The sequence below is a fragment of the Cervus canadensis genome, chromosome 12 (assembly GCF_019320065.1).
Source record: "Cervus canadensis isolate Bull #8, Minnesota chromosome 12, ASM1932006v1, whole genome shotgun sequence".
Lineage (NCBI taxonomy): Eukaryota > Metazoa > Chordata > Mammalia > Artiodactyla > Cervidae > Cervus > Cervus canadensis.
Window position 1 is genome coordinate 30,058,693 of NC_057397.1, and position 24,503 is coordinate 30,083,195.

The 24,503-nt window shown below is 37.7% G+C and overlaps 1 protein-coding gene across 1 annotated transcript in view; it reads right to left on the reverse strand.

The window, feature by feature from the left end:
* ARFGEF1 (ADP ribosylation factor guanine nucleotide exchange factor 1) overlaps window positions 1-24,503 on the reverse strand; it is a 127,100-nt gene that overhangs the window by 20,324 nt on the left and 82,273 nt on the right. Inside the window, exons 15-23 of the mRNA XM_043483469.1 lie at window positions 22,005-22,116; window positions 21,458-21,663; window positions 21,106-21,190; window positions 17,245-17,416; window positions 15,112-15,263; window positions 11,667-11,795; window positions 10,596-10,754; window positions 10,200-10,350; window positions 4,624-4,714 (exon numbers count right to left, since the gene is read on the reverse strand). Of these exons, the coding sequence (XP_043339404.1) occupies window positions 4,624-4,714; window positions 10,200-10,350; window positions 10,596-10,754; window positions 11,667-11,795; window positions 15,112-15,263; window positions 17,245-17,416; window positions 21,106-21,190; window positions 21,458-21,663; window positions 22,005-22,116 (1,257 nt within the window). The remainder of the gene's footprint in view (window positions 1-4,623; window positions 4,715-10,199; window positions 10,351-10,595; window positions 10,755-11,666; window positions 11,796-15,111; window positions 15,264-17,244; window positions 17,417-21,105; window positions 21,191-21,457; window positions 21,664-22,004; window positions 22,117-24,503) is intronic.

Below are 24,503 nucleotides of genomic sequence, written 5' to 3' on the forward strand. Positions count from 1 at the left end.
CATGTACTTTTTACCAGGTAGTTTAGTAACAAGTGTAGTTGGAAGGTACCCTGCCCTTGCACTGAATGGTATTAGAGAATGAACACACTGCTGCAATTTTACCAGTAAATTCATCAGCACTAGGGTGGGTATTTCATAAGCCTCAAAATAAGAGACTATTAGTTTGTAAAACTAATAATTGGCATACACAAAACAGACGTCTCAATTTTCCTATTTACTAGTTTAAACATGTTCTTAAAATGAAAACTTCTACTTTATTTTTATAAATAACGTACATCTGATTAAAAAAAAACTCATGTTGAATTACAAGTGATTAATAAAACCTTACAAATAGTTTCCAACAGTTTAACTAACAAGTAACCAACCCACTTTTCTTAGAACATTCAAACATTCAGAGTTAAGCTATGCTATCCAGCTTTGCCCTGCCATCTTCACTGAGCTCCTTTTCTGTATTTCGAAGTTTCATAAAAGTTTTCAGCATAAACACATTAGTCCTCTTACTTTAAAGTCTGCATTTTTACCCGTGTTCCAAGTTTGTAACGAAGGGTTTGATGTGGTGACTTCAAGGATAAATTGATATTGCTCAATGTAAACTGTACATGAAAGGATTTGAACGATAAAAACGAAACCTCAAAAGCAGGAGCAGGTCAAATATTAAACTTAGAAACAAAGGTAATCATAGTAACAGTATATCTACCAGCAATAACAAGGTGGGTACTACCCGAAGTGCTTTGTATCTATACCTACCTATCTATTTACCATATATCCACTCACAACAATCACAGGTACCATGAAGTACGTTAGACTCCCCACTTTATCAACACAAAAACTGAGGCACAAAGACGTATAATAACTTTCTAAAATCACAAGGCTAGTACGTACTAGAGCCAGTCAAACAAGGACAGGCCGACCCCAGAGTCCACCCTCTCAACTGCCCCACACTTATCTGAGCAAAACAGACTTTAAACATTTAAAATACATTCTAGTTTTTTCCTACCACCACAGTCAAAATGTTCTGAGTATATCATGATTTTTCAACCTCTATGCCCCTGAAGGTCTATGCGTCCTGGCAACAGTAAATAATGAAAACAAGAAGGAAAAGCAGCTTAAAAACTGACAAGGTAATAACTCAGAATCTGATCTCCTGCTAAAGGGATATCTTCACATTTCCTCTATTACTCTTGTGAGTAGAACAAAACAAAAGTTCAAAAATCTGACTGAAAACACTATGGGGGCGGCGGGGGGAGTAAGAGTAATAGGGCCTCAGTGAACCTAGTGGTTAGACTGGATCCAGAAATTTAAAATAAAGGCTACCACCCTCTCACATGAACAAAAATGAGAAGTGCTAGACTCTGCATTATGAATGTCATTAGCTGTTTCTCAAACTAGAGGCGTGTACCTGGAAGGGAGTGGCTATAAAAACCACACCACAAACAAAAGTCCAACCCAAACAGTACAAGGGAAACAATAGGAAAAACAACAAAGGAAACAGAGAATCCCTTTTAAGCAAGGAGGAAGCAAGTGACAAAGAGCCGGGGAGGAAAGAACAGCAGCAGAGAACTCCAGGGGAAGCTGCAAGGACCCCTGTGAAGATGGCCAGAGAGAACCGCAAGCAAACAGCCAGGCCCTGCAGACTCAGGTGAGTGTCAGCAGGGGAGCATCCGTCCCGGGAAAGAGCATTTTGATTCCCACTCACTCTGGTAGCCTCTGAAGGGTCACTATATTTCTAGAAATGCTCCATTAAAGATAAGTCATATGGGAGAGCAGAGTGGTCTGGGGAGGCATTCATAGTAGAGCCTTAATATACTAAGGCAGAAAAGAGCTATGCTTCACATCAACTATAAAATGGATTCTACACGCCTATGTGAAAAGCAGAGAACAGAAGCATGAGAATCTTGTGTGCTAATATTAAAAGACATGCCCCTGAAAAGTAGGAAAAAAAAGATTGACAGATTTACTGAATTCTTACACATTATGATAGTGGTGAAACAACGCAAAAAAAAAAAAAAAAAAAAAGATGAAACTTGCAGATTCTAGATCAAATCAACTTTAAGCTGCATGCAACATACAGGCAGATGAAATGACTGCGTATCTAAAGTTTTTATAGTGAAAATATCAGAGATAACATCTACTGCTTAGACTCAATTGAAAGACGTTTATGAGAAAACAGGGAGGAGTAGTCCGTACTTTCTGACAGGTGACAGAATATTCCAAAGTGTGGGACAGATCCGGTGTGCTTAAAAAACAACAATTAAATAAAAAACTATGGTGCTACATAACTTTTGACTTTCAGGGGTAAATCGTTCCTGGACAAAATCCACCCCCACGAAGTTGAATAACATTTAAGAAATAGCTGGTTTAACAACGCCTAGAAAATGTTTCCCTGGCAAATCCAGGAGGATCAAGGACTCCAGGTTAAAGTGCCCTCACACTCTTAAGTTCTAATAATACAGGATTCCAAACACAAAAATGAAGATAATCAGGAAATTTTACCATTTTAAAGCTTTTGATGAAATAAAAATTTTTTCCATTAAAAAACAGAACCTATATATAATTAAGCAAAGAATTATTATTTCCATTTTGCATGTTTAGTTCTTATACTTATCACAACACATTATTCAGAACAATAGGCCTAAGGTCAGAAAAACAACGTTTTTGCTGAATAAATACACGACTTTCAAGGATGACGCCTGACAATATTCTCAACCACCGTCTTGACTACCAGGGCTGTCTCACCGAGTCAGCCTATGGAAGCAGAATATCATAAATAAAAATAAACTCAGATACTCAGAAATTCAGAAGTGACTTAATGAGAAATTGTGATACATACCACATAAGAATAATATAAATCTTGTAACAAATCAAAGATGTAACTTTTGATGCTTTCACAATAAGGTAAAATGTAAATATTGAGGTTGTGCATAAAACTGTGGACCGTTATAGAAGTATCTGGTGATGAGGAGTTTGAGACAGTGCCTTACTAATAGAATCTGTACTAAGACTTTTCTGAAATTGCACAAACTCCTTAAAGTGGAGAGGCAGATCACCTGTTCAAATGAGTTACATGTTTCTCTGCAGCAAACTGGCCAGCTGGATAAATCAGAACTGGCTTTGGTCACATGAAATATGTTATGGCAACAAGACCAGTAAGTACAGTTTGACTCTTGTCTGGGTCGATTCTCCTAACAGTGATGATGTGTTTTTCAGATCTGGAGGAGGTCTACCCTGGCAGCAGCAGGACAGACACTACAGTGCTCTGGAGCTGCACACACGGGCAGACAGGCCGAGGCTGAGGGCACCCCTGGCGCTATTCCTCAGATTCTCTGCTAATCAAAGTGTCACTGTAATCATCACGACCAGACTGGCCTGGCTGCAGGAAGGAGCAAGTAATCTAACCCCCCTTGTCTCAGTTTCCTCATCTGTAAATTGAGGACAGTAATAATATGTATCTTATATGCTACTGAGAGGATTAAATGAAGTAACACACGGAAAGCACTTTTTCTGTTTGTTTAATATAATCAGTTATACATACATCCACTCTTATTAAAAATTTCCTTCCCAGAGAGCACTCTGAAAAGCACATGTTAAGCCTCAGAGTTATACAGTAGGTATAAAATGATATATAATCTTTTTTCAACCGTCCCAAGAAAAAGGCAAATTAAGCCCCTCCCTCCACCCCCAAAAAAGCAAGTGGACACATGGACACTAAGAATTCTTTCCAAGTAAGACGTTCCAGGGAGTACTGCCAGGGTCAGTAACAGCTAAACACTCTATTTCCATCTAAGAGCAAAAAGTTTTCATCTACAGCAAAGTAAAGTAACAGATCAGCGGGAGTCTTTAAGCATCAAGGAAAGATTATAAAACACACTGTATTTTTGACAGTTCCCATCAGAAGTGCTAAAATGTAAACACCAGTGTTACAAAATGTTAGGTTTCAATTATTTGGGCATCCATATGGAAAACGTTCATCTTCTTAAAAAAAAAAAAATACTAGACATTATTTTGAATACTGGGGATTTTTTAAATCTAGAATATTCTATAGTAAATATTCTAGAATACACTAAATATTCTAGAATATTCATAGTAAAACAAACCATAATATATTCTTTTAGAAATATTTAGAAATATTCTTTTAGAAAACCAGACTAAAGATGAGGAATATGTCTCAATGTATATACTATAAAATATAATTCTCCCCAGTGAGAACTGCCAACAAACCCCTTCATTTTCCCCATAATGCAATCCCATATCATACACTCAGGAAGATAAATTATACTCTATTTTCAAATAGGAATAATAAGGGAAGTATATTTTTTATAAAGGACGTTTTTAAAAAATAGAGGAAAAGAAAAACTGTGTTATTTCTCATCAAGGTTAACATTTCCCTAATGCCCACTAATGTCTACGGTCACTTAAATTTTCATACTGTTTATCTCCTTCCTATATTCTGTGACTTAAAAGCAAAATTGTAGGTACTTCATCATTTAAATCATAGCATATCACAATATAGGAAAGATATTTGGCAATCATTTTTTTTTCTTTTTACTAATGAGCAACACACATCTAAATGCTACAGAATTAAAACAGTATTCATCTGAAAGGGGAATAAAACAGATACCTTACCTATCTACAGCAACGACAACACTTTGAGAACTGGTTTCTCCAATGGATTCCTGAATACTTGCTATCTGCTTCCAGTCCACATTTCCTCCAACTACCACACATAAAAGAGTCATTTCAGTGTGAAAATAATTCAGTGAAAGAATATACTTACAGTTCTAAAACACATTTCTAAAAAAATCAGTCATTTTCCTAATGAAAGAAAGCTTTGGGTGAACAATTCTTTTAGGCATCAGTGACTTACTGAGTTATACTTAGTGGTATACAGACATGGGTAAAGACACAAACTTGTTTGCAAAGATCACACAAATTAGGGACACTGAAATTTTTAATCACTCAATGACATTAGGCAGAATTTCTCTCAATGTTTAAGAGAAACCCCCTCCCCTGAGAAAACCCCTGCAACGCATAGCATACAGAACTTCCCCAACCAGGGACAGAATCTGTGCCCCCAGCAGTGGAAGCGCAGAGTCTTAATCACTAGGCCACCAGGGAAACCCCTCCCTCAGCATGTAAGAAACAGAACCAACCCCAGTTCCAAATGTATCTACTTAGGAGGATTCCCAATTCCATACAATTAGATCTCTCCTGTAATGTAATCTTCAGTCCCTTGTTTACAAATGTTCACTGAAAATTTAACCGGTATGCTATAATATCCTCTTATTCAAGAAAATCACTTGGTTTTCCCCCCAACATTGGTTCCATGTGTTTGCAGACAGCAAAACAACGCCCCCACTTCTCAAGCTCTTAATATCTTTCCCTTCTTCCATTATCACTAAATCTTCTGGCCTGTTTTTCATTTGATTAATTCATTTTCATTCCTACTTAGTTTAGACCATTATCACTTCAGGACTGAATCACTGTAACAGTTTACTGCCTTCCTTTTTGCTGATTTCCCCCCCTCTTTAATCTCCTTTCTTCTCCTGGAGATTTTCCTAAATCACCACCTTTATTTTGCTTACTATTAGTTTCAGATAAAGTATAAGCTTTTCAGCCTAGGACTTAAGGCAGCTCCCTCCAACATATGTCTCTATTCAGGCCATCATCTAAAGTTTATCTACTGAGACCCAACCTGAGTTCTCAATGAAGGATTCCCCTCCACTGCTTCACCTTCCTCTGAATGAAGTATTTACTTAAATAAGTACTGCTCAACTCAGAATTTCTTCCATTTAGTTTCTTACTATAAATTACTCCAGGTGTGTCACTGTTGCCTTCTCAGCCGGATAAAAAGTTCTCATGTTAGGAAGCAAATCATACACTTTTTTTTGTGTCTTCCTCTACCTTACTCAAAGCAGATGCTCAATAGGTACTTGTGACTAACTAGACATGCAAATGGCTTTTTGAATGCAGATGTAATAGATGGTGTTATTTAAACCAGCTGAACTAAAAATCTACTCCAGGAACTGAACAAACAGAAAAGAATGTGATCCTTGTTCTCATGCAGTTAATGATTTACCAGGAGAGACAGACTTATTACCTACTTTAGTACAATCTGATGATTACTTCATGGCTGAACTCAACTAATTATATATATGTAACACAAGCATGGCTAAACAGAACTAATTTTTATAGGGGAAGGGGAGAATGCGGGTTTTCACGTATTATGAAATGGCAAGTTTTCACGTATTATGAAATATTAATTCAAGTTAGATCTGAAAGGATTATCATGTGGGAAAGAAAGAAGAAAAAGCAATTCAGGAAGACGGAGCAGCATATATGAAGTAATGGAAGCACGCATGTGAAGTTCATGTTCCAACACACTCAGATATAACCATAAAGGAGGATGATCTGGCAGGGGACAAGGAAGGAGAGAGAGCAACAAGCAGTAAAAGACGAAGCTGGACAGACAGACCAGAAACAGAATGTGAAGAACCTTGACCATCATGTTTAATGTTCTACTTTTGAAAACAGGGAACCATTAGGTCTTTTAAAAGACCGACATGATCTGATCTATTTTCTGAAAAATAATTCTGGTAATATCTGTAGAACACAGTGAAACATGAAGAGCCACTGAAGCCATGCAGACAAATTAAGGGTCTATTTCTGTAATACAAGTGAACAAGGATGAAAGCCTGAAATACGTGACTGAGAAATGGGGTGGTAGGAGGATAGTGTCAGGCAATATGAGGTATGTAGCATGTTACAGGAATTTAATGAAGAAAAATCTGTGAGAAAAGAATGCCAGTCACTACGTAACTTCGTCTGTGTATCAACTGAATGTCCTTCCCACAGAGATTTCTGTACCTTCTATACTTAGATAAAATAATTTGTAATCATTAGACCTATTTAAAGAATATTTAAAATGCCTAACAATCCAAGAACCAATTTCATAAATATATGACATCTATCAAACATTTGTATGACAGTACAAGTAGTAAGCCAATAGTTTTGGTTTTACCAAAGAAATAACTCAAAGAACAAACATCTAGATTAACTAAGAACAAAGATGTAAGATGTCATTAAATTCACTCAATATTTATATGACCAAGCAACTGAATTTTAAAATTTAATACATAATACATATCATAATAGTATGCATATAATTCAAATCTAATAATTCATATGCTATTTATTCTTAATAACAAAAGTTTCCTGTTTCCAAATATTAAAAGTATAGTCTTGTATCTCATCTGTAAGGAAGTGAGATAAATATACACTCAGCCCTATTAACTTGGTTACATCAATATTTGGGGTATAGATTCTGTTAACAAAGGAGGCTAATAGTTTATTTTTAAAAAACAAATTATATACAGATGAAGCCAGCTCAACTGTGTGCACCACAACCTCCTCTAGCTTCAGTGTGGACTAAAGCTTCCTGAGCAGATGCCAGGACACCGCTGCACAGGGTGGACACTGGCCATGCTGGGAGAGCCAGGAACCAACTACCGAGACAAGCTCAACTCGGGGGGAGCTCTGCCCAAGAAGGGCTGAGTCAGCGTAGGGGCTCCTCTAGGACGCAGACTAGAGCCTGAGACCTGATCCCTCAGCAATGAGAGCAGAAGGGAGCAGGCCGTGGAGCAGAGAGAAGTGGATGACACAGAGGTGAATGGCGTGGTCAGTCGCTCATGTGGCTTGGGGGCCTGGAATTTTTATCTCAATCTCAGTTCCAGATTCCAAATGTGATTATTTTAATATAAATTCCCTTTTCCTGAAGGGAGAAGGCAGGTCAGGTCACCTCTTTGCAACCTACGCAGCAGAGCAGCACAATGATCCAATTAATTTTAACTCATTTTCAAGTATTCCAATAAACATGATCTGCAAGTATGATTTCTCTTGTTTTACTAACACTAATAGAAAATAAAATATTCCACTGGTATTTTATTTTTAGTGTAACCTACTTCTGTTACTTGCCAAAACTGAGCCCTGGTGATCTCACCCCTCTTTATCTGGGCTCTCCTCCACTCCTGAGGCCTTAGAAAGACTGTTCAAAAGCAGCTGAATCAATGAATGCACATTCACTTCACTTACCTGTAAATATTTTTCATCTGCATCTCATGCTACTTTCTGGAACAATTAGAGTTCTAATGTCTGAGTCAGACTTCTAGGTTATATAAGTCACTAACCATGCGGGTGCTCAAGCAGTTCTAAATCCTGCAGCTGTCTATAACTGCACCTCCCAGAACCACAGAACACCACTGGTATTTTACAAATGAGGTGCTGACTGCACTGCTGAATTACCACTGCAAACTCACTCAACATGAGTCCACATGTTGCCACAACATGGTCCTCATTTTTACTCCCCTCCCTGTGGGTCGCTTTTCAAGTCTCAAATTCTTCTGTAAGACTTTTTACTGCTGGCAATAACAGAGAAACCACTAAATGATAAAAAGAGAATGTCCAGAAGTACAATGTTATATATAGCACAAAGCCTTAAAAGGTAAATGTAAGTATTCTTAGACCTCAGGTGTATTCATGTTTTTTTTTTTTTTTTTTTTAGGTTGTATTTCTAGATTTCTCTGTCAGAAGTGAGGTAGGGAGGCCAGATAAAGAATAATCCAGAAACATGCAAGAGCTGGATCATAAAGAAGGCTGAGAACTGAAGAACTGATGATTTCGAACTGTGGTGTTGGAGAAGACTCTTGAGAGTCCCTTGGACAACAAGGTGATCAAACCAGTCAATCCTAAAGGAAATCAACCCTGAATATTCAATAGAAGGACTGATGCTGAAGCTGAAGCTCCAATACTTTGGCTACCTGATGTGAAGAGCTGACTCACTGGAAAAGACGCTGATGCTGGGAAAATTGAGAGCAGGAGGGGAAGGGGCCAACAGAGGATGAAATGGTTGAATGGCATCACGGACTCAATGGACATGAGTTTCAGCAAACTCCAGGAGATAGTGGAGGACAGGGAAGCCTGGTGTGCTGCGGTCCATGGGGTCCCCAAGAGTGAGACATGACTCAGTGACTGAACAAAAACAACAATGCAGAAACAGTATAGCAGCACTAAGTCCACTTACGCGTTAACATATTGTAATCCCGACAACTCCGTAAGTAGATACTACGATTAGTTTGGAAAAGAGGAACCTGAAGCTCAGAGAATTAAAGTAACTTGCACACACATCTTGCACAAGTGAAGAAGCAGCACAAGTGAAGAAGAAACATGGAAGAATTCAAACCCAGAAGTACACATTCAAAGTCAAAGACCGTCTAACCTTTGTTTCTTCCCTGGAAGAATGTTTTCCACTTATGACTAGAAATGTATGGTTTTGGTTCTTCTTTATCTGCTTTTGATGGTACCTTCCTTTTTTCCTGCTGGGTTAAACCTGGATGCGCCTGGCTGCACTGAACTCAAGGGGCGCCATGGGACAGTTTCCACACTGGCCTAAGACTTGGGTTATGTCTGCATGGTGCCGTTTAAAAAAATCTGCATGTGAATGCTTTCTCCAGGTGCCCCCAACTATTTATCATCTTAAACAAGCCTTCACTCATTAACTTATCTGCTTAGTCTTAAAAGCAGGTAATTTTTTAAAATATTTTTTCAGATTATTTTCCACTATAGATTATTGTAAATATTGGATATAGTTCCCTGTGTTATATAGTAAACCCTTGTCACTTATCTATTTTCTATATAGTAGTTTGTATCTGTTAACTGCATACTCCTAATTTATCCCTTCCTCTCTCCCTATTCCTTTCGGTGACCATAAATTTGCTTTCTATGCTTGTGAGTCTGTTTCTGTTTTGTATACAGTCACTTGTATTATTTTTTAGATTCCACATGTAAGTGATATCACATCATATAACATTTGTCTTTCTCTGTCTGATTTAGTTCACGAAGTATCAGTCCACTCAGGTCGCTGTAATGGCAGCATTTCTTTTTTTTAATGTAAAAGGAGGTAATTTTAAACTGCACATTTCTCCCACCCTCAACTATGTGGTTAAGACTAAGGGTCATTTAATATTGCAAACTGGACCATGCAAAAAAGACTTACAATGTTATCTTGCTTAACCCTTATAAAGTTAGCCAAAGGGCATTTTATCCTAGCCCTCTAATCATATTTCTCTCATACAATAAAGTTACTTATATTGAGCAAGTTAGAAACAACTGTGATACTTCACAAAAGTAATTCAAAAAATTCTCACCTAGCCCTAGCCCCACAAATTCATCAGGAGCTTGATCTTTCGCTCCAGTAAGTGATCCTTCTCTGCCTCGCACTGTTCCAGAAATGTACCGAGGCTTCACTCCAGTTCCTATAAGTTGAGCAAGCTCCAGCTGACTGATGCACTTCAGAATCTTAATTACAAAAAGGAAAACAAATTTAAATTGTGTTAAAAATCTTCATAAAAATATTTAAATGTACAAAGTCACAATTTAAAACAGGCTACATTATAAATCAGCATAAAAAAGTTAAATGTACTTAATCCTGAATGTACAAGATTAATTTTCTCCCCAAACACTTAAGCATGTCAGTGATATAATATTTAGCGTTAGCTCATTTTATAAATCAAATTGCAAAAGAAAAAAGAAAGTGCTTATACCTCATGCCATGAATTTCCTAAGTAATTTCCATCTGTATGAGCCACTGTGATAAGCGTTTTGATTGTGTCAATGTTCTTCTGCTTCATTTCAGTAATCCCAGAACTCACTGTGAGTAAGGTAAATCTTGCCAGGGCCTGGACGTATGCATCTCTTTCCAGCTGTTGAAAGAGACAGAGAAAGAGAACTCACGGGGCTGTAAGCACAACAGAGTAGGCTCTGGTTCCCTACTGATGAAATGTTTACTTAATTTAGTAAGTTTTCAACTATGTCATGAATTACATATAACACCTCAAAACTATAGTTCTTTAAATTTTAATATGAAGCCAAAAAGGATGAATTTTTAAAACTGAAAGGCAATGGTGGTGTCAAGTGAAGATGAAATTTCAGCAACAATAATTCATATAGTAAGAACGCATTCACTGAACACATACGTCAAGTGACTTGTGTGAAGTAGCAGAAACTCGATTTCCAAATTTGCTCATGTTCCCCCTACAGTTAAGACTATGCTTTTTATGCTGTAACATTCATAATTAAATGTGAAATGGGTTTTCAAAAAGAAAGTAGGCAAGCACTGGATAAAATTTATTATCAGACAAAGCATATAATTTATTAGAAAGGACTATCTTCATAAGAATTATGTCCTTGATACTTGAGTCTCTTAAAGATAACCTGTTCTTAGACTTAAATAAAGTTATAAAATAATATCTATAAATATAAAATATGAAAAAAGTATTATATGCTTCAATAAGTAAGAACATGCAATATAAATAAGATATTCAAATTACAATACAGGAATTCAAACTCTTAGAAATTTTCCACACAGCTAATATTCTATACAGAAAAAAACTGCAACACGAAGTTATTATGATGAATGGCAGACACATCAACAGAGAACTACCCTGTTTTGTCACAGCTTCTTGGAAACTTAAAACATTAAGATTCATTTAAATTCCACTATAAACTTGAAATTAGTTTTTTAACACTGTCAACACAAGAAATAATTTAAACTATAGTAATGACATAAATAATTGATGTTTTCCAGACTGGCTACAAACGCAAAATTCTGTTACCTGAATGCTGAAAATGCATGCAATTCTGATTGCACATCTTATACCTTCCAGGCAAAGAGAGGCTACTTCAGTGTCGTCACAGTCTTGTAGACCCACACTGAATGCAGCCAGAAAAGGGGTCCAAGCCAACTAGAAAAGGTAAAAATTTAAAATGTATCATGAATATCAAATGATAACTAAACTTTAAGATAAGACCACATTAACATTTCTCAAAGCTTTCAGACAATAAATGATTTGTGGAAGTTCTGAAAAAGAGCAATGAGTTTCTAGGCATAGTTATTTGGAGAGCTTTCTTAGAAAAAAGAGAGAAACTATATAATGCTGCCTGGGCTTAAGTAAGTGGAAGAGCAAAATTGTAAATTCAAGAGACGATGGTAGATACATTTTAAGCACAGCACCTATGAGTTATTCACATTAATAAAAAATGGGGATAGTCTATATTCATAAATTATATTAATTTTACCCCTGACTTCAGAATTCATCTCTCTCTGCAAGCTGTGTCTCTTGCAATATTTCATGGACTAATTTTATTTCCAAAAAAATCCTTTTAACTGTTTTCTACTTGTAAGACTTACATTACTCTCTTTTCTTTAAGCCTGTTCTGTGGGTGTCATTTAGCCTTATATTTTTTCTAGTAAAATATTACTATTTTACATTGAGACAGCAATGATATCTCTGGCTCCTAGTTGAACAATATTTTAAAATATAGTTCAATAAAATACATTTTCTTTACAGACTATGAAACCAACAAACACTAAATTTTATCAAAATTAAATACCTTCTGAAACTGTAATATAAAATTTTAAAAAAGAGAGGTACCCTTGACTACTGAAAGTCTTCATATCAAAACATATACGTATATACTGGTGTGTATATACTGGTATATATATGTGTGTGTGTGTGTGTATAACTTTGAAATGTCTGATAAGAGTATTTGCTGCTTTTAATAAGTCAAAACGAAGCAGAACTATGTACAGATGAAGAGTATTTATGACAACATGGCACAGAAACAATAACTGGAATTTTTAAAAGATCTAAAAAAAAATTTCTGCATTATTAAGACAGAATTACCCACAGCTTTGTAACCTCAGGAAGTGCAGAAGTGTAATTCCTAAACAAAGGAACATAAGTCACAGTACCTAACTTTCAGTCTTAGCCTTGTCACTTATTTCTCCTCTTTCTTTCTGAACCTCATTTCTTCCTCTTTAGTACCTGGACTGCCACTACAAAGAGATGTTATGGGAAGCATATGACTGGCAGGACTTTAAAATACAAAGCAGCACAGGAAAGTAATGCATTATGCATCCTATGCTAAGTGAAGAAACAACACATCTCTATTTAGAGACCTATTTAATATATACAAGAAGTATAAGCTTCTTAAGCCTGTGACAACCCCATTGCAAATTAAAGAATGATCAAATTATACCTAAATAACATCCAAGGGACAGTGAAATTGTCTGCTCAACTGTATAAGCCTCTGTAGAACATGATTTGGCCATACATAAAAAGCTTCTTAACTACATCCCTTAATATTACATCACTTCTAGGAATCTTTCATTTATTCCTTGACTCAACCAATGCTTCCTTACTGAGCACTAATTCCAAGCCATTGTGTCAGACTTTGAGAAAAGTCACCGGAACAGATGTACTCCCTTACCTCCCAGAGTTTAAAGTCTAGCACAGACATTAAGGTTTAAAATAAATAAATGTATAAATACAGTGAAGGAAGAACATAGCACGTATGAAAGGAGACCTGATTTAGAGAGGCCAGGGCAGAACTCACTAAGAAAGTAACAATGAAAATAGAAACTACTTGGGCAAAGAAGGAGAAAGCATTCTAGACGGAGGACACAGCTTGTGTGAATGCTCTGAAGAAAAAATAATTTAGGGCACTCTAGAAATAGAAAGAATGCCAGTGTGACTGCAGCACAGTAAGAGGAAATCTAGTGATAAGGCTGGAGGCAGGTGGAGCCAGACCACACATGGTATTCAGACCCCCAGAATTATGTTTCACCACAGTTGCAAAATCAGTGAATGGCTTTAAGGAAGAAGGTGACAGTTGTATTTTAAACATTCTGTGCTCCGTAAATGGGTAAGAGAAGCACAAAAGTAGACCCAGACACCAGGCAAGAGAACACTCCAGCATTAAGAGTGAGAAATGAAGGACACTGTCTGAAAAGGTAATGACAGTAGAAATGGCGTGAGAGAAAAGGTTCTCAATTCCAGCTCAGAGGATTAAACAAATGATACCTAACCCAGAGAAGAGATCATAAAAGCTATTTATGAAGAATTCCCAATGACATGGGAAAACACTTACGTGAGAAACAGCAAGTTACAAAATTCTATACACAGTAGGATCACAACTCTTTAACAAGATAAAAAGTAGTATGTAAATATAGTAAGAGAAATGTTCTGAGTGGCAGAATTATGACTGGTTCCTTTTCTTTTTGTTTTTTCATCCTCCACCTCCTCTCTACCGAAAACATTTGCAAACAAAACAAAGGGATAAGATTATTCAAAAAAGAACAAAAACTTGCTTTGTAACTTATTTCATAATAAGTGCTCTTAATTTCAATCTCATTTCCTATATTACGGTAAAAGAGAGGCTGGCGATACTCCACTATTTCTTCTAACATTCTCTCCCCGAATTCCCACTCTGAGCCTGTAACTCTCCATCAACTTTTAGAAATATCATGATCACACAGACCTTAAAGCAAGGGTAGAACTATAACATATTAGAGCTGAAATATCATCATCTTTTACTACCCACACAAATGCAGTTAATGTCTGAAGAATTCAAGTGATAACCTTCACCCTCCACAGACCCTCTAACTGCACTGTCTCACAAACGGACATGTACTTGACCCATTTTTTCCTTCTCTAGGAAAAATTCCCATTTTCCTTGACCAGACTCCCCTCCACTTCCCTATAACCCTCATGATGCACTGCTTACTCATTCTGGAATTTGAAGAAAGGATAGAAAAAAAGTATAGGAAAATGAAGAAGAAATGGAAAATCAAATTATAAAGAAGCAATAAGTACAATCCTAACTAGATCTATAAACATAGAAGAAAGTTCCCTTTTGTTCCCAATGCTACTTTCTGGGCCCCAGGAGCACTCAGAACCCTCAGATTAGCCCCTCGGCCATAGGCACTGGAAGATAGCAAGAGGCTCAAGGTCACTTTGAGATGTCAGGGAACCCCCGAGATCTAAAGAGAACTCAGGGGAAACCAGGCCAGAGATGAATTCTCCCCAAACCTTTCTATTCCTAAGGTCACACACCTACCTATCAATTACTAATCATGCATACCTAAATAATAATGGCTTTCACTTCTGGGTCTATACTAATGCGTTGTATCACCGTACTGCCTTAACTTAAAAATATGCTGAACAGCAGTATATATAAATGTATATACTACAACCAAAAGTCGTTAACAACTCTTACCTTAAACATGGGTCTCACATGCTCCAAATGTGTGGCACTAGTGAAAGGTGCCTGAACGTGGCTCACAGCCTCCATGAGCGCTTTAGCGGTCTTGGCCATCTGTTCCATCTCTAAGTTATACAAGAGTCTTCTTTGTTTTTCACTGGCTACGTCTGAAACAGCAAACACCATTAAGCATTTAATATATAAAGCCTTTAAGAATGATATTTTGATGTTTCAGCATAAAATAATCAACACAATCAATGAATACTAATTCAAAATGGTCCTAAGAAGCCAGATGCAAAGGACACATAACATATGATTCCATTTAGATGAAATATCCAGAGTAGTAAATCCATAAAAAAGAAAGCAGACTGGTGCCAGCCAGAGGCTGAGGAAAGGCAGGGAATGTGGAAGAACTGCTTAATGGATACAGGACTTTACTGGGGGTGATGAAATATTTGGGAACTATATTAAGGTGGTGGTTGCACAACACTTTGAAGGTACTAAACACCAGTAACTGTTCACTTCAAAACAGTTTATTTTGTGTTATAAGAATTTCACCTCAAAAATGGGGGGGGAAAAAAAAATCCTCAACTAGGCTTCAGGGATATGCAGAAAATCTACGAAAAGGGACAAGAGTAGGCACAAATCTGTCACACTGAAAGCGCCAGGGAAACAACCCAAACAAGGGCTAGAACAGACGAGAGGCCACGGTACACCTGTACGACCTGAGGGATCTCATGAGTTAAGAAGAAAACAGAGGCCTCACATTCAGGATGACTGCAGAATTTCAGCACACTGCCACCCCCTTCCTACACCCAGAGTTCCCAGTGACTTCCTAGCACTGTACACAGAACAGACCAGAGAAAGAGGGATAGGAAGACGTCATTATGTGGGTATGAAAAAGAAAATGAAATCAGCTAATTGGCATCTACTCAGGTGTAAAAATGAAATCCTGATTAATACACTTAACGATTTTTTAAGTATTAGAGAATGACGCTACCATGTGAATGCTGACTGGTGTCGGACTGCAGTTAAGAGCCAAGGATGCTGACTCCTGGGTCAGCCTTTGCCACTCGTCAGGTTTTAGGCACAGAGATTTAACAAAAGCTTCCACACTGCACTCAGCTCACAGATCCTTTAAGGGTCCTAGGTCTCTGCACTTCTGCTTCCTTGTCTATAAAATGAGGGAGAACTTACTAAAATTCCTCAGAATCACTCCTATACTCCCCAAAAAGAAGGCCATTTATACTCCCCTATTCCTTCTAACATTATCTCCGGAGTCTCTGACTCCCACCCTGTAATTCTTCATCAACTTCTAGAAACACACATATCACACAGGCCTTCTGGACCCTCTCTCCTGTCAACGGTCACAGTCTATTGGGTCGTAAAGAGTCGGATACGACTTAGCAACTGAACACCAATAACATGTCAACAAAATTTTGCTGCTGCAATCTGTTTTTTTTGATGAAGCCTGAGATTTCATTTCCAAGTGGAAGCTGCTCAGAAAGGCAGGCGCTCTCCTTCTGTATCACTGAGCCACTACCCTAACCTCATGCCTGCAGTCTGGTTTTAGCTCTGCTTTAACCACCACTGTCTATACAGACAGAATGTTGAGAATGGAGCCAGGCACAGGGAGCTCCTGACGCCGGTCAGATCTAGGAACGCCAGAGTGACATAATTTGTGGTGCACGTCAAGTAGTGATTTCCAACCCCCCTGACCCCCATGATCCTAACCTTCCCCATCTTCTTCAATCACCCCTACTTCTAGCTTCTGTTAACGTGTAATGACAGGTGAACCAATGAAAACAAGACAACAAGGAGGCAGAAGAAAGAAGAGTTGAAGTCTGACTACTGGGGCTGCCTAAGCAATCTCTCTGCTCTCCAAGTCCGTGCTGAGATTAACTGCCTGGTGGACAAGTGTATACTCAATGCATGCTAATTCATGCATAGTATGTAGCATTTTCCATTTATCATTGATCAGTGCTATCTTTCTTCAGGATATGGAGAAAGACATAATCAGATCATCAAACAATGTATTATAATACTTTTCATTAGAATAAGTGATACTTGGTCTACTCTAACTTAACTTTTTAAGAACCATATTTTTTCCTCCTAAACAACCAGGATTCAGTTGATCTGGACACTTACTCTGTTTACTTGACTTTGCAGGGATTGTCAACTCCTTCGTTTCTTTCATCGATATCTTTTTTCCAGCTATTTCATTATAGATGGCTGACAGATACTCTTCAGGGAGATCTTTACTGTCATTGATGCCTCTATTCATCTTAATGTACTGTTCCTTGGTCATTTTATTTTTAACCTAGAAATGAACAACTGTTATAATTCTTAAAAATGAACAGAAAAATACTCATATAAGAGAATTTATAAATACCATGAGACAGAAAGTGGAAAATACAAAACAAGGCAGACATTAAAGTAAAAAAAGGAAGTCACAGAAAATGAGGACAATGTAGCAAAGACCTAGGTTGGCAGTATGCTAATTCACCTTGCTGTGATGCCCCCCTGAGTGATCTGTGATAAGAAAACAGGCAGATGGAATAATGAAACTGTTTTTGCCCAAGGTTTAAGAGCTCTAGCCAGAGTCTTTAAAAAAGGATCATAACAATCATTAGAAACTTATGCTACCAAAAAGATTCAGATCTGCATTCAAAAAACATAAGTGTGTTTGCTAATGATTTGAGAACTGATTTTATGTAACAATGGATATGAGAGTAATAAGAGCTGAAATTTATTTAAAATCAGATAACAGCCTTGCTGACTGACTCAGCAGTTAACTGAATGCTAGGTGATGTGGACCAAGTATTCTTTGAACTTTTCGTTTTGTTTAAGGATACGCACAACAGGAACATCATGCTGCATACCAATGGTAAGACTGTGAAGTATAAATCTGTAGTATGTATGATGGTGGCCCTGCCACTGAACTTGGTAACTAACGCAACCAAAACTTCTCTGCTTTACATCCCCAAACGCTGTGGATAAAACCCAGAAGTCATGACATCTCTGAAGATATATTTACTTATTAGTTAAATATATTCCTACCACTTTCCACAAAGAATTTAAGGCACCTCTAAAGATAAAGCTCTTGTAAATTTTTAAGAAGGTATATGAAATAACAGTCAACATCAGGAGTAAATGATCAGAAGTTTGCAAAAATAACTATAGAGAAACCAAAAGGTCCAGAAGACATACTAACTGGGATACAAACATTTAACTAGTTTTGTGTTTGTGCGTGCTCAGTCGTGTACGGCTCTTTGCGACCCCATGGATTGTAGCCCACTAGGTTCCTCTGTCCATGGAATTCTCCAGGCAGGAATACTGGAGTGGGTTGCCGTGCCCTCCTCCAGGGGATCTTCCTGACCCAGGGATCAAACCCACGTCTCTTACGACTCCCGCATTGGCAGACGGGTTCTTTACCACTGCACCACCTGTTCTGACTACTCTGCAAACAGATCTTTCTAGAATGTCAGAAAAGATGAGAGAACCAACCAGTTTTCCTACAAAAAAGTAAAAATGTTACCATAAAAGTTTTCAAATGTAATCATTATTACTCAAGGGAAAAACACTCTAATATACTAAAACTTCAAAAACTTGAGTTAAGGCACTTAAAAAACATTAAAATAAAGCCATTTCACCTCAATTTCTAATGAGTACTAAAAAGGCAATGACCCAGGGACATCAAAATAAATGACCACACAAATGCTTCCAGTAACAGGCTACAAGATTAACATCACTGGAAATTCTGAACATGGTACAATATTTTAACATCATACCAATGAGAGACAGAGACGGACACAAAACAAATCTTGGCAGAAAATCTGAAGTAGCAATAAAGTATATTTGTGGATCTAGGTTGGGAGGGAGAGCAAGGAGCTCCCAGAACATTAGAGAAGAGAATACATTAGTTTCAGGTACAGAAAATAAAAACACACTGCTCAAACGGAATACTTCTGCCACAGCAGGGTTCTGGGAGTAGTGTAAAACATAATCCTACTTTTTCTTCTCTGGCTCATCTTTTATGGAACACTTTACTCTTGACATTTATTCTTATATGTTTAAATTAAGCTGTGCCTAATTAAGTATTAATGCTTAAATCTCTTCAAGCCAATTGTTACCACTGATGAAGATGAATAAACAAAAAAATTTAACATGTTCTAAATATATCTCAAACTTTAAAAACTGATTCACACTATATATAAAAGGTAGTCTAACTATAAATGTTCTAGTTAGTAAAGGAACATAAATGACTTGTGGAATTCACTTATATTTTAACTCTGAAAACAAGAATGCAGAGAATTAGTCTTAAGAAAATTCTTTAAAGTTACTTGTGTTCTTTAAAAAAAAAAAAAGCTACCATTTGTTACAGTTCATCTGGTCCTGCATCATAAATCACATAGGGTCCTGATTATGGGGTTCAATTTTCTAACAGGCCACCTATCCTCACAGGGACTCCCAAGCTGTTTGAGAGCTGGCAGGCTGAATGGGAGCAAGGACACCAGCCTGACAGGGAGCAGCATCTCAGAGGCAGTGTGCACTGCTGGAGTGTGGGACTTCACGCACGTGGTCAGTGACAGCGACAGGGCCACAAGGACACGGCACTGATTTTGAGAGAATGCTCCCTAACTGGTATGTGTCCAGAAATTTTTAACAATCTGGAAACTGTGAAAGAACATTCAAGGAAGTTTTAGAAGAAAATAACCTACATGAGAATGTACATATATAAGAATGTATGAGGAATCTAAAATATGGCACAAATGAACTTATCTACAAAACAGAAAGACTCAACAGACATAGAGAAGAGACTTGTGGTTGCCAAGGAGAAGGGAGGAGGGGAAGGAAGAACTGGGAGTATGCGATTAGCAGATGTCAACTATTATATATAGGATGGATAAACAACAACGTTGTACTATACAGAACAGGGGATTATATTCAATATCCTATGATAAACTGTAATCGATAAGAATATTAAAAAAAGGATGTCTATGTGTATAACTGGGGCTTCCCTGGTGGCTCAGATAGTAAAGAATCTGCCTGCAACGTGGGGGACGTGGGTTCTATCCCCGAGTCAGGAAGATCCCTTGGAGGAGGGAATGGCAACCCACACCAGTATTCTTGCCCGGAGAATCCCATGGACAGAGAAGCCTGGAGGGCTACAGTCCACTGGCTTGCAAAGAGTCAGACACGACCAAGCGACTATCACTCTCACATGTGTATAACAGTCACTTTGCTGTAGAGCAGAGGTTGGCACAACACTGTAAATCAACCACAATAAAGAAGATTAAGAAGATATGACACAGATGCATTTAATGTTATAATTCATTAACACAACAAAATTTGTTAAAAGTATGACCTTCTGAAAACAAAGGGAGGCAGTGTAAAATGTAAAGTCACTTTTGGTTTAGACTGAAAAACCTGACAGAAAACTCTTGATATGAAAATATTCAAATAAGTTTTTATCTGTAGACTGCTTCATAAAACCATGGAAAAAGTGTCATGCTAGATAATGAAAAGCCCTGGAAGTGAGTTGCTTCTATAATACTGCCAGTAGTAAGCCAAAGACAAATTTTAAATGATTAAAATCTTACATGTGGTCAACACTTTCTGTATCAATCCTGCCTTAAACACCTCAAAATATATATCCAAAAAATTCCTATAAAGTTTAATCTTAAACTTTACAATTTGTCCAGTTCATCTCTGCTTAATAATAAGTATATAGTTTATTTCTTCTCTCAAGAGCAACAAGTATCATTAAGAGCTTATCCCTAAGAAGCATTAAGAAATTCTTGCAAATAGGTTTATTTATAAAGATAATTTCCCCCAAGTTTTTGGAAACTAAACCTAAAACCTTAAAAATAATGTTTTTATTAGTGGCTATCAGAAATCAAGTGACAGTTCCTTAATATTTAAGAAGGAATTACAATTTTATGAGGCAAATGAAATTTAAACACTTCTTGGATGTTTGATATTTTAAAATTATGATTAATACCATACCTGTGGACTGTGGAGATCTGTGGTCAGCATGATAATTGAATAAGCCAAAACATAAGCAGTATCCGCACTAGCAAAAAGGGTTTGTCTGGAAAAATAAATGTGTCATGTTATAAACTTATACAGTTTACATGTATCATTTAAATAACTTACCTCTAACCCCGCATCACTTTTCATTTTCTCTCTCAAGATTTATGTTCTATCTCATAATATTTTATGGAACTGTCTCATCACTTCCAGATTACAGACAATCTAAGTTCCCTGGGGCAGGGGGTTATGGATCACCCGAGACTCCCAGAAGAGGGTCTGGATACAGCCAGCAATCAATAAACATTTGAATCTGAATCCTGCTTACCCTTGGTTGCATTCTAGATATCTTGCAGCAAATTTTTCCATCAATCGATCAATTTTCTGAGCTTCCCCTGGAAGACGGAATCCTTCCAGAAACATACGAAGGGCTGAAACAAAATCTTTTCCTGAGAAGTCATGTTGGTCCACATAAGCATACATGACTTCTTTGTTAAATTTATCATTATCTCCCAGGAATTCACCCACTTGAGTCTGAAGAATAAAAGACAGAAATTGATATCCTAGTGGAACATTACATTTCCCACAAACCCAATTTTTGAAAAAGCAGAGAAGTCCATAAGATCCACAGTTAACTAGTCCATTAGCCACAGGGTTAATTAACTATTTTGAACAAGAAGTTAAACGTACCAAATGCATTAAACAAAAATCAAGATTTTTTTTGAGTATAGACAATTAAAAAGCAAAAGTAAGAACAGCTAGCTTATTTTAACATACTTAGGAGGGCATTTGAAAGGGGCAGCAACACACATTATTATTAACTTAAAAAGAAATCCTACAGAAAAGGCTAGGATGAAGTAACATGGTGCTCTTACTGAGTCTAATCTTTCCTCTTGGTGTAAGAACTGGGCAATGTCTTCAGGGGTGGTGCCAAGCATCCCTTGTTCTTGGAGGTACTGGATTCCTCTCTTTGGTTTCTTAGTAAATCTGGATGACGTTAAAGTTAAAAGGAACATTAGAAACAGGAAATCATTCATAGTCCCTGAAAAGATCTAAAACTACAGTAAATTACAGTGCTTTCCAGCACTCAGAAAAACAGTTTACTTAAAATAATCAATGAACAAGTGCACAAAAAATAATACATTATGCAAAGTTTTCTTTATTTTTTCTTCTTAGACAAGAATCTCAAATGGAGGGCAATCTTTATCATTGATACAGATCATTTCACATGTTATGTGAGATAGGGCCCTTCATTAGATGAACTCTGAGTAAGGATATGAATACTAAATATCTCATGCTTTTAATATATAGTCTCCCTAAGTGCTCATGGAGAAGGCAATAGCAACCCACTCCAGTACTCGTGTCTGGAAAATCCCATGGGCGGAGGAGCCTGGTAGGCTGCAGTCCATGGGGTCGCGAAGAGTCAGACACGACTGAGCGACTTTACGTTTACTTTTCACTTTCATGCACTGGAGAAGGAAATGGCAGCCCACTCCAGTGTTCTTGCCTGGAGAATCCCAGGGATGGCGGAGCCTGGTGGGCTGCTGTCTATGGGGTCGCACAGAGTCGGACATGACTGAAGCGACTTAGCAGCAGCAAGTGCTCAAGCAATCTTGGCTCATTCTCCTTTTATCCAATGATTAATTCTAAGTTTCCTGCTTTTGAAACACATAACTGGAATTTTGGTGACTGTTTTAACTATAACCTGATGGTGTTATTTCCTTCATAAAAAAAATTTATACACTCAGTGTTTTCAAAATAAAGCTCACACTGATTAGACAGACATACAAAACCTTCCTCCATACAGCTCGTTCCTCTCTCATCCACCTCCATGCATCCCCTTCTTATTCCCTAAACAAAAAGCATTTGCAGCATCTTATTTCCTCCACATGCCCTTGTGCTCCATTCAGTGGAGAATTCTCCTTCATGGCTTAATATCTAAGTTAAGTGTCACCTCTCTGTTTCTAAATCATTTCCTTTCTCCTTTCATTGGTCCAATAATTAGTTTGGGGCCCCATCACCTGGGTACTGCAAGAGCTCCTAACTGGTCTCCCTATCTCTTGTTTTGCTCACATTCTAATAATTTCTTCAGGCTGCTGGCAAAGTCATGTGTTGAAAACAGAAATCTATCATTGCTGGTCCTCTGGCTTAAAATCCTTCAATAGCACACCAACGCCGAGAACAAGACAGAACTTCCTTTACACGGAGAAAAGAGGCCCCTGTAATCTGGATCCAACTCAATGCCCTCATGTCACCTCCTGCCACTACCCGCCCACCTCCACCCCTGCCGCACTTAACCATGGTCCTCAAACGTCCTCCCGTCCCTCTGCCAGGGCCGTTCTGTCTGAAACGTCCTTCCCTGATCTGTCCTCCCAACACGCCCCTATCAACTCCTAATTAAACTGCTGCCACATACATAAATCAAAACCAAGCATTCTCCCCAAAGATAAACACAACCTCTGCTCTTCAGAGGCTCTCACTCTAACTGAGGAAAAATCATCCCAGACAGAGAGGAAGTATTGATGGCTGTTTCTGAGGCTACTTTTGAGATTTTATATTTTTATGACAATGAATATGTATACATTTCATCAACTTTTTTCTTTTACATTAACAGCAAAAAGGGACCCCTGAATATTTAGCAAAAGCTGCTGCTTAAGATTCAGGAAGAAATGCTTTACAGTCGAGGTAGCAAGCCAAGTAAACATATAAGGGTATTTTTTTAAATAGTTTAGATTCATGGATTGAGATTCATAGAGAAAGGCCAGCAAGTTCAGTTTTCCTTAGAGAATCTCTCTGAAAGAAGAGATGGGCGATAAGAGGAAAGAAAGCAGTATGGGCCTATTTAGACCCAAAACAGCCCAGGAGCTGATAGCACACAGCTTAGCAGGAAAACTGACTTCACAAGAGCAGGGTCTGGTATAGTATCCAAGTCTGAAAAGGAGGTGATCACCTTATCAACATATAAAAATGCAAGCAGTAACAATAAATCACTAATAAAAGTAGCACATCTGTAACTGAAGTGAGGAAAATATAAAGCCTATAAAGGAGCAACACTAGCAGGAGACGTTCTATAGTTGAAATTTTTTGGGTTCTTACCTGCTTAGGAAATACAATGGGGGATTCTGCACCTGAGCTGAATGAACAAAGCAAAACTGCCTGGATAATGTTCAACAGCATGTAAAACACGGTACAAAATTAACACACATCACAAGGGTCTGTCTGGGCTGGATTCCAATGAACAAGGGGCATGGACTAAGGAGTCACCGGAAGTCTTGGGTCTGGGAAACTCTGCCCCATTTTATTCACTGAAGGGTGGGAATAAGAAGGGACTAAATATAACCCAAAGATGTAAAGAAACCCAGGACAAGGCGGCA